The sequence below is a fragment of the Glycine max genome, chromosome 3 (genome assembly GCF_000004515.6).
Source record: "Glycine max cultivar Williams 82 chromosome 3, Glycine_max_v4.0, whole genome shotgun sequence".
Lineage (NCBI taxonomy): Eukaryota > Viridiplantae > Streptophyta > Magnoliopsida > Fabales > Fabaceae > Glycine > Glycine max.
In genome coordinates, this window is record NC_016090.4 from 5,073,323 (window position 1) to 5,088,107 (window position 14,785).

Consider the following 14,785-nt stretch of genomic DNA (forward strand, 5'->3'; position numbering starts at 1 on the left):
CATACAAGTACATCTTTTCATATTTTCCTTCAATCGTCCCCTTTGTCCATGGTTAATTACCACACTTGTTCAATTTTGTTGTGTGTTTGTGTAGTGAGCCTAAGTATTTGCAACATGTTACTTATAGTTATGGATAAACTGCAAGGTCAACCAAGTGAATACAAATAGTTGCATAGGTTCTAAAATGGCAGAAATATGTGAAATAAGAGTGTAAACCAACTGATATGTGGCACTTTCTATGGAGGTTCTGCCTTTATTAGCCGTTGTACTCAATTTTTCCTCAAGTCCTTGGTTTTATTGTGTTAGGTTCCAAACTTAGGTCTGAGAAGCATAGAACAGAGGTGATAGTACAAAAGTGTGGTTTCTTTAGTTGACTTTTGGTATTGAAGGATTCTCAGTGTTGAAGACAACCCAGGTAAGCTTGCTATATAGAAACAAGTGTTTTGATTTTCATATAGTATTTCCAATTTTTGTAAGTCTAATACAAAAGTCCTCAAAACAATATGATGTTTTCATTACAAGTGGCATGATATGTTTTTAAGCTAAAGATAAATACAATGAAAATGTAACCATTTGTCCAAAAGAAAGCACAAACTTTTCTGATTTCTTTTTTCTTTTTATGGCAACTTATGTGACAATTAGGCTTCAACTTCACTACCTCAAAATAATTTGATTTTGACTCTTGTAGCAAAGAAGATGCCGACATATAATATTTTTAAATTACTGAGTTGGCCCAAAAACATTTTTCACAAGATATATTATAATAAGCTATCCAATAATCATTAATTAAAAACTTGGTGAAACTTAAGAATTCTAATGCCCACTAACAACTGCTAGAGACTAATGCAATATCTTAATATAAATTATATATCTCTTCTCACTAGCATCACCAAATTGACTGCTCATGTGTGGTAACTATAGTTCCTTTGTTGGGGAATTTTATTGCAATATGATTTGTCACACTTCACTAGCACTATGACCCAACATATAATTCACTACTCTAATAAGTGTCCTCAATACTAAATAATATCTATAAGATTGGATGGTGGCTTTTGTTGTTTAATTCCCTCAAGTTTCCAGCAACTTTCCTATCCTTGGACTTTACATGGAAACGTGTAAACCAACCATAGCATTTACCTTTTAAGAGTCTAGCCTTGTGTAAGCAATTTTGAAGATACTTTACAAAGAATGGTAGTCTCATTGGCCACAAAAGTGCTAAAAGAATGTGAAACAATGTTTACCCTACCCTTATCTTATTCTTTGCTTCATTTATCTTATACTACTACATACCTTTGTTTGTATCCTTGCTAATTTACTCATCATATAGTTGTTTATTTCGAATCCATAGTACGATATACAATATTTAATTAGATGATCATCAATTTGTGTCACCACTCAACTCCATCTCACTTCCACAAGTAACTTTTCTTGTACTCTACTGGTTTTTCCACCTATATAGTATCATGACTGTATTATTTTACTTTTCCTTTTGTACTTACTTTCTTTGTACACAATGTATGCCCTACAACAATATGACATATAGTGTCAAGAATTTTAATTGCAGATGTAATTACAGTTTTGTTTTGATCCAAAATATTAGACAAAATTACACGTATAGTAGAGATTAAAAAGTCTTGAATCCTTGATGTTGCAATTGGCTACAAGGTTTTAAAACCTTGCATACAATGAGTCGATGATGGTGACCTCCACATTGAGAACTTCATGTCACATGTTCTTATCCTACAATCTCATGTCTACCATTTCCACCCTGGTCACTTATGATGCACAAATACAACACACACCCGAAGATACGATTATTCTGAAACCATATAGAGTGCTAATGTCACAAACAAAGCTACTAAGGAGAATCAAGGATAACTAATGAAAAATAGAGACATTTAATTGTGAAACTATTCATAGACGAAGCCTTTTATCCAAATTAATTTTTTCTATACAATTTTTTTCCCACTACTGGCTAGTGTGCTCTATCTACCTCCATCTCTCTGCATCTATCAACTTAACTTGAAATAAGATATAATTCCTTCAAGTATTTTTTCTTTTACATTAGTCAATCTTTTATTGTTTCAATAAAATCCCTCATTTATATTTGGTCAACTTATGGTAATTGGATGAAGATTAGAAAGAATTTATTCCCGTGACATATCAGTGACAGTATCTTGCAGCTCCCTGACTTCATATCTCTCAATTGTATTAGAGCAATATAAATAATTTTTTTTATTTTTTAAGTTCTTATTCTAAGACAATTATGTCGTAAACACCGTCTTAGAATGTAAGATTTTTTAAGACGGTTATGACACTAAAATTGTCTTAGAATGTGAGATTTTCTAAGTCGATTTTGACATTATAATCGTCTTAGAAGATTCATCATTCAAAGACGATTTTTAGGTCGTAACCATCTTAGAGTGACACACATTCAAAGATGGTTACATTGTAAAAATCGTCTTTGAATAGAAGATCTTCTAAGACAATTATGTCTTTGAAATCGTCTTAGAATAGCCTCTATTCAAAGATGATTTTGGCATAATAATCATCTTAGAGGAAAATGCTTCTAAGACGATTGATAAACCATTGTCATAAGTCTAAGCACATTCAACGATGTCGGCAACAACGACGGTTAAAAACTATCTTCAATCAGCCCTTTCTAATAGTCAAGGTTCTATTGTCCTTGTATAATTTTTTTAATCAAAGACAATTAAGTTTTGCGAAAATAAGTTAGCATACATTGCACAACAGATTTTGCAAGAGTAATATGTGATGAATGTAACATTATGGATCTTTTTTAAAGGCAATGACATTATGGATTATTATAAACACGTCCTAGTAAGTCTTTATCCGTAGTTAAGTGTCAAACCAATGTTGATATGGATGATCGACTAAAGGACGAGGACACAATTGACTCGTTCATCCATTTCAACCACACAAAAAGACTTCTCCTCCACCTTTATATACAACACAAAAAGAACTTTCTTTTTTCTTTTAATTGTGGTCTTGACTGTTTTTTTTTTAAAATTGGGTCCTCCTATTTAATTGTTATTATAAAAAATTCACCTCAAATATCATATTAAAGGTAAAAAACTAGACTGATGCTTATAAATTGTGTTGTAAGCACAATAAAGTGAATTGTAAGAATTTTTTACATAGTTTTAACTTTCTACAAAACTAAGTGCAAGAGACTTGTGAAAAAATACTTTGATTGAATTGACTTATAAAGGTTAGAATTCTTTAAGAATTTCTCTCAATTGACTTAATTATGCTTACAATATAAAAAAAACACTAGTTCACTGTTTGCCCCTCTAATAAGTGTCTACGGTTCAATTTTTATAACAATTAGACAAGAGGACCCAAATAATAAAATGTTTGAGATCCAATTAAAATAAAAATTTAGTAAAAGGAAGAAGATCTGCTAAATAATTAAAAAAAAATTATATTAGAGGGTATTTTAGCCAACCTAAGTTTTACCTAAATGGTAAAATACCCTGTAATACTATTCCTAATTTATTTTATTAAAAAAACTAAAATATATAAAATGCAAGATTAGAAAGTTGAAATGTTCCTCCATTTCTCATTATCTTAACTAGCTAGAGACAGATAATACACTTCTAAAAAGCAAAATGAATTGTTGCACGAACACACAATTTTTTTATTAAAAAAATGTCAATTTCGAGCATGTGGCCAGCACACCATGTTATTAATTAGTTGGAAAATGTTACATGTCTCGCATGAATGTTGTCCGGGTGAGGAATTGCCGGATGAACTATGAAGTCAAACTTCCTTTACTTCAAAAAAATAAAAAAAAAAAACAGAAACAAAAAAGGCAACACATTATGTCTTGCCTGTTTTGGTTTATTTAAAGTTTTATTAGGTTTGAAATATGAAAACAAAACATATTCCAAATATTGGTGTTGGTGAATCTCTCATGTAAGACGTGACAATTAATTAATCGAATAAAGATTCACATAGGTCACCGAGGCGCTCTGCGTGCCTGCACGAAATTGATACGTTGGCAATCCTTTATTCAATTAGAAAAGTTATCTCCTGAATTTTATTTGTCATGACATACTATGATGATTTTAATTTTCTTATTTACCACGAAACTTTTTATTTAAATAATTGATCATATTAACGTGTTAGCCATAATGCTTTTAACAAATGTAGGCTGCTATGCCGTGTAGCAAACTTGATTGCCACTTCTAATCACGTCAATTGCTTAAAATGCTTTAAAATCTAGAAGCTGACTTCATGCGTGTCTTGTTCAACGTTGTAAATGGATTCACGTCCAATCTGCAGCAAATGTATTTAGTTCATTTTAAATGAAAATTTTAAAATGTGTGTTAGAGATGCCATCAATTCAAACACAGTTAAAATGCATTTTCACACTGATTATTAATGAATTTCTTTGAGCTTTTCTGTTTTTTTTTTTAAAAAAAAATCTTTGCCTGGAATCAAACCATGACTCAACATAGTTTTTTACTCCTTAAAAATTGCTAATATTTAGTTATTTATTAATTTTAGGTAGACATAGCTCGAAAAATTGTTTCCAAAAACACCATAACAAGGAGTTGGAATAAAACCAGTTAAGGAATACAAGAAAAATAATGTTAAAATGAGAACTTATTGAGATGACTTATTTAGTCTAATTAAAAATATATTTTGAATTTGAAAATTTTGAAATTGATTTATTTCTCATTTAGGGAGGCCCAAAATTCAGTTGCCCAATGCAGGCTAGTCCAACTTTTTTTAAAAAAAGAGTTACAATATTAATTTAAAATTACCTAATAAATTGACTAATTGAGGTAGATTCTAGAATTTGAATTTAATAAAATTTAAAAATAAGATAAACTTTTCAAAAATAGGTGTAGGTCTCACACATCTACCACACTACTTTAATTCTAATATTTCTTCTCAATCTTCTTTCATTCTATTCTCTTTCACCCTTCCAGACTAATCGTAAATTTGGAATTTGGGTCAATTATGTGACATAGGGATAAAGTTTATACTACAAGAAAAATAACCTATACCTACAGACAAAAATTGTCACTATAAATAAAAAATTTGTAGCTAAATGTATGATAAACTTTGTCCTACGGACATTTCTTCCGTCAACTTTGAGGGGCGTATAATGACGGCTAATTGTCTGTCACTATAGGTTTTACCTACTATGTATAATGTGTAGGTAAAAGTCATTAACTTCTACTTACATCTCCTAACTGTAGGTAAAAGTCTTTAATATGTACCTATCATCTTCAACGGTAGGTAAATGTATAAAATATCAACTAAAGATACTGCCCATTTGGATAAGCTTTCCAATGGCAAAGAAACACTTTTTCAGCATTGAAAAGTTCTGCCCATTTTGAGATTCAATGGCCAAATTGTCTGCCTCTTGAAAATTCTTCTCCTTAGATTTCAATGTCTCTGCTACTTGGGCCTGTTCCCACAAAGAGCCAGCTGTTGAAAATTGAAAATACAAACAAAACCCAAATACTCTCAACATCATAGTGTACTTACCTGGCAATAGACAGTAATTAATTCTAGTCTCAAGATACAAAATCGGGAACCAGGTCCAGTATAGTTGGCATCACGAGGAGTTACTCTCAACAAATCAAGAAGATAATGTCTGACTTGGTTACAAAAAGGGCAAAGCATCAGAGCATATAAAAAGCACAACAGGCAATAGGTTACTGGAAAAAATAGATATAATAAACTAACTAGGAACATTGCAATAGATAACAACTAGAATTAACTTCAAATGTACTAGCATTGAACAACACATATTCAACAATAAATAACATACAAAAAAAAATAGCCAGAACGGAGTTGATACATAAAAGAAACAAATAGATTAGTGATGTTAAAATCAAAATCTTCTTGTAATTGGAAATTATGCCTTTCAAATGAAGCATTAGGAAATCGGCAGAGAGCATGTCACCAACAAAACACAAACTGTAAATAATCAACTAACTCAAAAATAATTACCGATCATCACGACCAACAATGCCCTTGCATTCCACTGGTGCAGCTAATTTGAAAAGATTTCCAGATCCATCAAGGACTAAATGTTCCTTCAAATGAAGGCATTTTTGGCAGCCTCTGACACCTAATAACATAAACAAGCTTAGCAGACATAAAATAAAATCCATCTCATATGGAACACATGAGATACAGAAAAAATACCAATTGATAAAGAACACAGGGCAAAAAGAAAGCGTAGTTACACTTTACAGATAATGCAATTTAATACATACTTATTTTCTTTACCCTAACAACAAATTTTCTTACAATTTAAATTAACCCACAATAAGTATTCAGTAAAATGCTTAAAACTCAAATCAGACAATGTTAAACTGCCACACCCTTCTTCCTTACCTTGGAATGAAAATCCAGCAAATTTTCTTTCCATTGTCAACAGAGCCGTACAAGAGAGAGAGTCTGACTTGTCCCCTTGAAGAATGCCTGGTAAGTCACTCTGTAGGAGAATATACAATTTGAAATCAAAATAACAATTTAAATTGAGAATTTTGCGAGGTTTCAAATTACAAAACTAAGGAATTTTAAGTACAAATCCAACACATAACTAAAGTGAAACAATATAAACTTCTATAGACTTTATAACCAATCCTAGAATTATTAATAGAAAGCAATTTGGGACATCACAAAAATTTATCCTGCACGGTTAACAATAATCAGACAATAAAAAGAGCACTTATAAAAGATATTGAAAATATATTTATGTACTGAAATGAATATAAAATCAGTTCATATAATAATAAAGAAAATAACTGAAGAAAAATATTATACAACATATGTTCATCCTATAAGCTAATAGAAATAAGAAATTTAAAAGACTTGCCATGTTTTAAAACCAACTTAACACATTTCAGAATGTCCTAATTCTTTTTTCTCACCATTGTGAAGCTGTTTTGACAAGTTCTAATCCATTCAGTTGCAATTCAAAATAATTTTGGAGCAAATAACTTCAAAAGGATAAAGGATTAGTTAAAACACCAAAAATCCATATCTATGCTTCTAAGACAAATTGATGTTATGAACTATAACCAAATTTTCTTTTAAAAAAGATAAAGTCAGCAATAGGTAAATTTGTGCTTCACTACCTATGAAGCATCGACACTGACACCGGACACGACACGAACACGGACACATGGACACCTGTAATGTCCAAAATATAGAACGTAGTACGGGTATCGTGTCGGTGTCGGACACTGACACGGACGCGTGTGGGACACCGGACACGGCAAGGGACTGGAGTGTCCGTGCTTCATAGTTCACTACACACCTAAGCTACCACTCTATGACCCTTGTAGTCAATTATAGCCATAGCAAGATTATAAAGTCCAGGAACATCAGCTTCTTGGTAAGCCTTTGTGCCCTTCAAATCATTGTTTGCAGAAGCATATGTGGCTTGCTCATTCTCAGCCAGCTGAGCTTCTGGAGAAACATCTTGAGTAATTTTTGTGCCATTAAGATCTTCTGAACTTAAACCATCATCTTTACCCCCCATTAGGAACCTGACTTTCTCCATGAACTGGAATGGAATCTTTATCAGAAGAACTTTGCAAAGAGCTGGAGCTCCAAGATTTTGAATTAGCATCCACAAGTTTCTTTGACAGCTTCTCAAGGTCAGCATCAATAGCAAAACTAAAGAATATATTGTTGTGCACATACCTATCACATAAATTACAACAATGAGCGAAAAGGCATTCCAAGTACAAAGGAAAACTCGTGGGTAAAGAGGCAATATCAAAGATACCAACAAAGTATATGAACATGCTTTTCACTAGTAATATTTCTGGGCCAATGAATGATTGTATTCAGTTCCTCTAGACACGAAACTTCCTCTGGACATTACTTTTCAACATTTTAAAATAATATACTAGTAAAATGTAGGAATAACTATTTAGAATTTCAAGAAAAAAGTTTCAGGATTTAAAAGACACTAACATGTGAAAGCATTCAGGGTCAGTCGGGTTTATCGGAGGAATGCAACCACTGATCACTCCAATAGCACCATTAATAGCTGCATCAACAAAGTATGATGTCACTTTATAAAGTGCCCTATCCCGCAAAATCCTACAGCAATAAATAAATCACACAAGAAACAAAGATAATCAATAATAATAAGTTATTGCTGACCAACCAAACTAAAGAAGAGGCCTAGTTCCAAATCCATTTATACGAATGAGAGAAAATAAAGGCACCTCTCCTGAGGAGATGTATGAGGAAATTCTCTACAAGACTGCAGCTCTTCATTCCAGTCTCTTTGCATGCCAATTGGCTCATTGCCATAAAGAAGAGTCAAAGCATTCTCAGCCCTAACTGCATCACGTCTGTGGTCTACTAACACATGAAACCAAATTAAGAATACATCAAGCCATTAAACCATAAACAAGTACGAGAAATCAGATGCTTGAAATGTATCTGCAATAAGTTAATAACCACGAACTATAATCAATATACAACTTTATACAATTTCGGCGATGAAACGCGATCGTATTCCTCGATGAGGTTTTGCGAGATCCTCGTCGGAGGTGATGGAGACAAGAGCGTTGAGGTCTTCAGAAGGTAATTGGCAGCGGAGGTGCCTCATAGAGGCGCCGCAGAGCTCCTCCAGCTTCAGCAATAGCTCTGTAGTGAACGACACACACGCGATTAGGGTTTATGATTATAAAATGCAAAACGCGATTTCAAACATGAGATTTTGTAGACAAATAAAAATAGATACTCTATTAAAAATTATCAATCATACTTTCTAACAAAAAAAATAATTATCGACAAAATATGGCAAATTCTTTAAACCTATAATTTAGTAAAAAAAAAATAAATTAATAATATTCATAAAAAATTGTATCGTGTGCCGTAGATGAGTTGGATATGGCTGGATATAAGGCTAACACACGTAGATTATTGTATTATTACGAAAACAATTGATTATTAATTTGGGGGTCTTTAATTCTTTACTTAGAATGGTAATGCATTTAAAATTATTAATGATATTTGGGACCGACACAAGGATAGATTCAAATCCCATCACACAAATTAATTTTTGTTTTTGTTTAAATGGTGTGTATCTTCTATTAAATGTAATCTTATTTGAATTAAATAGAATTATTATAAATAGAATTGTTGTACGGGCAAGAAACTTTTATTTTATATTTTGAATATTTCGTATTAAATAATTTAGAAATCTATATATTTTCTCACTATTTTATTTTTATCTTCATTTTTTAAAAGCTTCTCTCTTTCTATTTTTTTAATCAAACAAATACTAATATTGCCACATCATTTAAATGTCTTTCGCGATTTTTTTTGCCTATACTATGCTTTTGTCTACATCAAATAATAATTGGTACAAGTGGTTGAGTTTTACCTACATTAGTCAGTTGTAGGTAAAAGTATTTTTGAGATTTACCTACACTAATTTATGTCTGTAGGAAAAAAGCGTTTGTAAGCATAGGTTATTTTTCTTGTAGTGACACCAATGGACTATAGGTACAAGTTTTATACGATTTTACCAACACCAAGTAATTGTAGGTATAAGTTTTTTGAAATTTTACCAACACTAAGCATTTATAAGTAGAAGTTATTTTGACTTTTACCTACACCAAATAATAATAAGTACATATTTTTGAATTTTACCTATGACAAACAACTGTAGGTATACATATTTTTTGACTTTTACCTACACTAATTTATGTGTGTAGGCAAAAGCCTCCGTAAGCATATGTCATTTTTCTTGTAGTAATTAGCCCATAAATAAATACAACTGTTATCTTTCAGAAAATACACTCCCCTTTTGGAAAAATCACCCTCCTCCAAAGAAAACCTCACACAACCCCATCAAGATTTTAGCACAAAGCCTCAATCTTTTCACAAAATTAAAGAGACCCAATTTTTTTTTTTGTCGACTTCCATATATTCCTCTATTCACTATGAAGGAATCCCATGTAGTAGAGTCACAAAAGAACATATTCCTTACGAGGTGAGACCATATCAAAGGTTCTCCTTCATTTGAAACCTAACAAACAAAAGGTTGTAGTAACGTTGCAAGGAGAACCTACTCTTGGAGGAAAAATTAGAGGAAACAAGGGTTTTTGTGAGTTTGATAAAGCAACATGTGAATCACATAAGATATGAGAGACAATTGAAGGTATCGAGAGTTGGTGAGAGCAGGAACCAAATGGGTGGGGGGAGGGAGGAAGGACAAGAGACTATATGGGGCTACACAACTAGTTTCTTCTTCTCTAACCTCCTAGAATCATTGGTTAGGGAAAGTCCGTGGGATACTTTTAGGAAATGGGGAAAGGTCACGAATATCTGCATATCATCAAGAAGAAGTGAGGAAGGGAAATGATATATATTCATCAAGTTCGGGGGTGTGGAGGATGTAGTAAAACTAGAAAAGAAACGTAACTAATTTTGCATTGGGGACCTGAAAATGGTAATGCATTTGCCAAGGTGTGATAGAAATGGAGGGGTGAATGGAGAGGCCAAAATACCTTATAGTAGGGGTGGAGAAACAAAAGCACTCTAAAAAATCATCAGGATGCCAGGCAGAGGGAGGAATGCTCATACGCACATGTTGTGCGCTCTGGAAAACCAATATGGGTGGCCAAAACCAAAGGGGAGACATCACAACAAAATGGGGGAAGTGTGTGAGTTAAGATGCAAGAATCTAAAGGAGATTGGATACAGAGGAGTTATGTTGGGAGATTTTCAAAAGAGAAATCAACTCTTAACATTAAGGAAACTTTCTTCATAAATTAGTTTTTAACGATAAGACTGAGGTATGTGGGAGATAGTATGATGTTGATTTCAAGAGGAATGGAGGATAACTTGGAGGTGATCATAAAAGATAAAAAGGAATGGCTTGGCACCTAGTTTGATTCAATCGAGCTTTGCAACCATGGATGGTACCAAGCCACAAACTCATGTGAGTTTGCTTGAAAGAAGTGCCTTTGAATCTATGGAACGAGGAAAGGTTTAAGAAGTTTGTGGCAACCTGTGAAGCCCGGATACGTGAAAAAAGGAAAAGTGTCGGTGTTGCACCCGTATCCGACACCGATACTCCACGGATACAGCCGGATACGTATCCTAGGAGTATCCAAATTTTTTTTTTTTTATTTTTTAAAATACAAGATATGGCTGGGAAACGGCTTAGATACGACTTCCTAACGCTAGACACAACTTCAATACGACTCCAATATGGCTCAGATATGACTACAACGTTTAACCCCTTCTTTATGATTTTTAAACACAGAAGCTTTATTATTTCACAAAACCCATTTGCTTCTCTTCTTCTCCATGCTTACGAAGCTCAAACCCATTTTCTTTTCTTCTCCACACTACGTGACAACTGAAACAAAGCTGCAAAGTGATTATGTTCCGCGTCGACGTGGTTCTTCTTCCTCGTTGATAGTTTTGCAAGCCATCTTCAACAGCGCCTTCTTCTCAACGACTGGTTCTTCTTCAACAGCTCTCTTCATTGGCAGTTCTGCAAGCACTCTTGTTGCCGTCGATTCTCGTCATCATCGGTTCCCATCATTGTTGTTTCTTGTTTGTGGGTGTGTTTGTTGTGCTGTGAAAGATGTCCCGTATAACAAAAATGTTTGCATCTTCGGAATATCAAGATGACCATGCTCCACTGTGGTCATTTGTTACAATAAAGGAAAAGATAGGAGATGGGGGTGGTAATAGGCTGTGGAGTTGTAATTTTTGTGAAAAAGTTGTCAAAAGTTCATACTCTAGGGTTAAAGCACATTTGCTCAGAATTTGTGGTAATGGAATAGCTACTTGTCCGAAAGTTACTGATGCATATTTTGTTGATTTGAGGAGGGTTTGTGAAGAGACTAAAAACATATTAAAGTCTAAGAATGTTCCTTTACCTACTGACAAAAGGACTCCAACACCACCAACATTTCCACCAAAAAGAAGAAAATCAAGCAATATAGAGAGTGCATTTAATATTGAGGATAGGAATCATCTTAGAGCAGAGATAGCAAGGATGTTTTATTCTGCCAGCTTGTCATTCCATCTTGCTAGAAATCCATATTTTGTTAGTTCTTATTCATTTGCTGCTAACTATAATCTAAGTGGGTTTCTTCCTCCTAGTTATAACGCATTGAGAACTAGTCTTTTACAGCAAGAGAGGTCTCATATTGAAAGGTTGCTTCAACCTATCAAATCTTTGTAGAGTTTAAAAGGAGTTACATTGGTTGCAGATGGTTGGACAGATGCTCAAAGAAGACCTTTGATAAACTTCATGGCTATATCTGAAGAAGGACCTATGTTTTTAAAGGCCATTGATGGGTCCAAGGAGTACAAGGACAAACATTACATGATTGACTTATTAAAGGATGTAATCAAGGAGGTAGGGCCACAAAATGTAGTCCAAGTCATAACTGATAATGCTCTTGTTTGTAAGGCAGCTGGGCTATTGATAGAAGCTGAATTTCCTCATATTTTTTGGACCCCTTGTGTGGTTCATACTTTGAATCTTGGAGTGAAAAACATTTGTGCTCCAAAGAATGTTGATGGTAATGAGAATGTCTTCAATGAATGTGGGTGGATTGCTAAAGTAATTGGTGATGCTTCTTTTATCAAGGTTTTCATCATGATTCATTCAATGAGATTAGCAATTTTTAATGAGTTTTCTTCTCTTAAATTGCTTTCAATTGCTAAAACTTGTTTTGCCTCTATGATAGTCATGTTAAAAAGATTAAAATTGTTGAAACGTTGTTTGCAAAATATGGTCATTAATGATCAATGGAATAGTTATAGAGAAGATGATGTCAAAAAAGTTGCATATGTAAAAGAGTTGATTTTGAATGATATATGGTGGGATAAAGTTGATTACATCCTTTCTTTCATGGATCCTATATATAGCATGATTAGAATATGTGACACCGATGCTTCTAATCTTCACTTAGTGTATGAAATGTGGGATTCTATGATAGAAAAGGTGAAGACAACCATCTATAGGCATGATGAAGTGCTAGAAAATGAAGTTTCTAGTTTCTTTGAAGTTATTCATGAAATACTTAATTCTAGGTGGAGTAAGAGTTGTAATCCACTTCATTGCTTAGCTCATTCTCTAAATCCAAGGTAATATTTTTATATCAATTTTTCAATAATGTGTATGGCTTAGCTTAGCTCTTTCTCAACCATAGTATGACTAAAATGTATACATATATTTTTTTTATAGGTACTATAGTGATAATTGGCTTAATGAGGTTCCAAATAAGGTTCCTCCTCATAGAGATGATGAACTTTCTAGCCAAAGGAATAAATGTCTTAAGAGATATTTTCCACATGTTAATGTTAGGACAAAAGTTTATGAAGAATTCTCTAAATTCTCATCTTGTGCGGGTGATTCAATTGAGGATAGATGGGCATTAGATCCAAAAACTTGGTGGGTTATGCATGGATCCTCTACACCTATACTCCAAAAGGTTGCTTTAAAGCTTCTAGTGCAGCCATGTTCTTCCTCATGCTGTGAGAGGAATTGGAGTACTTACTCCTTTATTCATTCTTTGAAGAGAAACAAAAAGGATCCAAAGAGGGCTGAAGATTTGGTTTTTGTGCACTCTAATCTTAGGCTTTTTGTCTAGAAAAGAGGAAGGGTATAAAAAAGGAGAGATAAGATTGTGGGACATTAATGGAGATGTACATGATCCACTTGATGATAGTGTTGGTGTTCTTGAAATGGCAGATTTATCTCTTGATGAGCCAGATTTAGAAGCTATGCTTTTCTTAAATGATGGCAATGGAGGAGAAGAAAATGAAACAATTAGAGTTTGACAATAATTTAGTAATTTCTAACTAGTAATGATACTTTGATATAGGCTATTGTATAAAGCCAATACTTATATGAAAGCTGTATTTTTTTTTATGTGAAATAGGGTAGAAACTATATTTTTTGCTTATGATCACAAGTATGTCTTTTTGTAAATTGTGATCATTATATGAAAGCTATAAATTAATGACAAATGAATGAATGATCAAAGTATTACAGGCGTTTGATGTGATTCAGTCTCACAATTTGTTTGTTTTTGTTGACTAATTGATATGGTATTATAGTCTCACAATTTGTCAGTGTCACTATCTCTTTTGTGGTTGAGGAAGACGCCCTTAATGGAGCTTGTCCTACAGAAGAGAAGAGTGATTGCTTGGAAGCAGGTCCAACTATGAATTCTAAGTTAAAAGAATTAATACCACATGAAGGTATCATTTTCTGGTCAGACATAGGTGAAAATGTCCTATCAAAAATCAGATTTAGTTGGTACTCATTGAGTCTGCAATATCCTATCATTTTCTGATTCTAATGATTCTTTCTCTGGTTTTGTCTAGTGACAGAAGATGTAACCAACATAGCATTGGATCCTTTATTTATGTTTGTTTTCCATTTGGGTGTTAATGGTGCAGCTATTGCTCATGTTATAAACCTTAGGTTTTCTTGATTTGATGATGATTTATGTTATTTGTTGTTTTACGAAGCTGAATATGTATCATATGGGGCTGAATTAATTGTGAATTGAATATGTATCAAGTAATGACTTGCTGCTGAATTGAGCTACAAGGTGGAATGAATCAAGTGGGTAAATTGGCTATCCTGCCATGAATTTGGCAAATTTATATTAGATTACTTGATTAACTATATATTATGCATACTACTATGCTTTAATGGAATGGAGGCACAATTGTTGTTATCAGTGTTATGAAATGCAATTAAAAATCATGACATGATAATGAT

At 33.2% G+C, this 14,785-nt stretch overlaps 1 protein-coding gene across 7 annotated transcripts; it reads right to left on the reverse strand.

The window, feature by feature from the left end:
- Nucleotides 1–4,916: 4,916 nt before the first annotated feature.
- On the reverse strand, nucleotides 4,917–8,817 carry LOC100812513 (clustered mitochondria protein). Of its 7 annotated transcripts, XM_014773490.3 has the most exons (8): nucleotides 8,504–8,780; nucleotides 8,235–8,370; nucleotides 7,978–8,106; nucleotides 7,131–7,701; nucleotides 6,385–6,484; nucleotides 5,995–6,115; nucleotides 5,527–5,635; nucleotides 4,917–5,446 (listed from the first exon to the last, which is right to left on the reverse strand). In XM_014773490.3, exons 5-8 carry the CDS (start codon nucleotides 6,416–6,418, stop codon nucleotides 5,291–5,293), a joined length of 420 nt encoding a protein of 139 aa, XP_014628976.1. In that variant the 5' UTR covers nucleotides 6,419–6,484; nucleotides 7,131–7,701; nucleotides 7,978–8,106; nucleotides 8,235–8,370; nucleotides 8,504–8,780; the 3' UTR covers nucleotides 4,917–5,290. The 7 variants fall into 7 exon arrangements, 6 of the variants coding, with proteins under 6 accessions (XP_014628976.1, XP_040870301.1, XP_040870298.1 ...); XR_003266445.2 differs by having other exon boundaries at nucleotides 5,527–5,639; nucleotides 6,385–7,701; nucleotides 8,504–8,817; XM_041014367.1 differs by having other exon boundaries at nucleotides 6,385–7,701; nucleotides 7,978–8,053; nucleotides 8,504–8,781.
- Nucleotides 8,818–14,785: the final 5,968 nt, after the last annotated feature.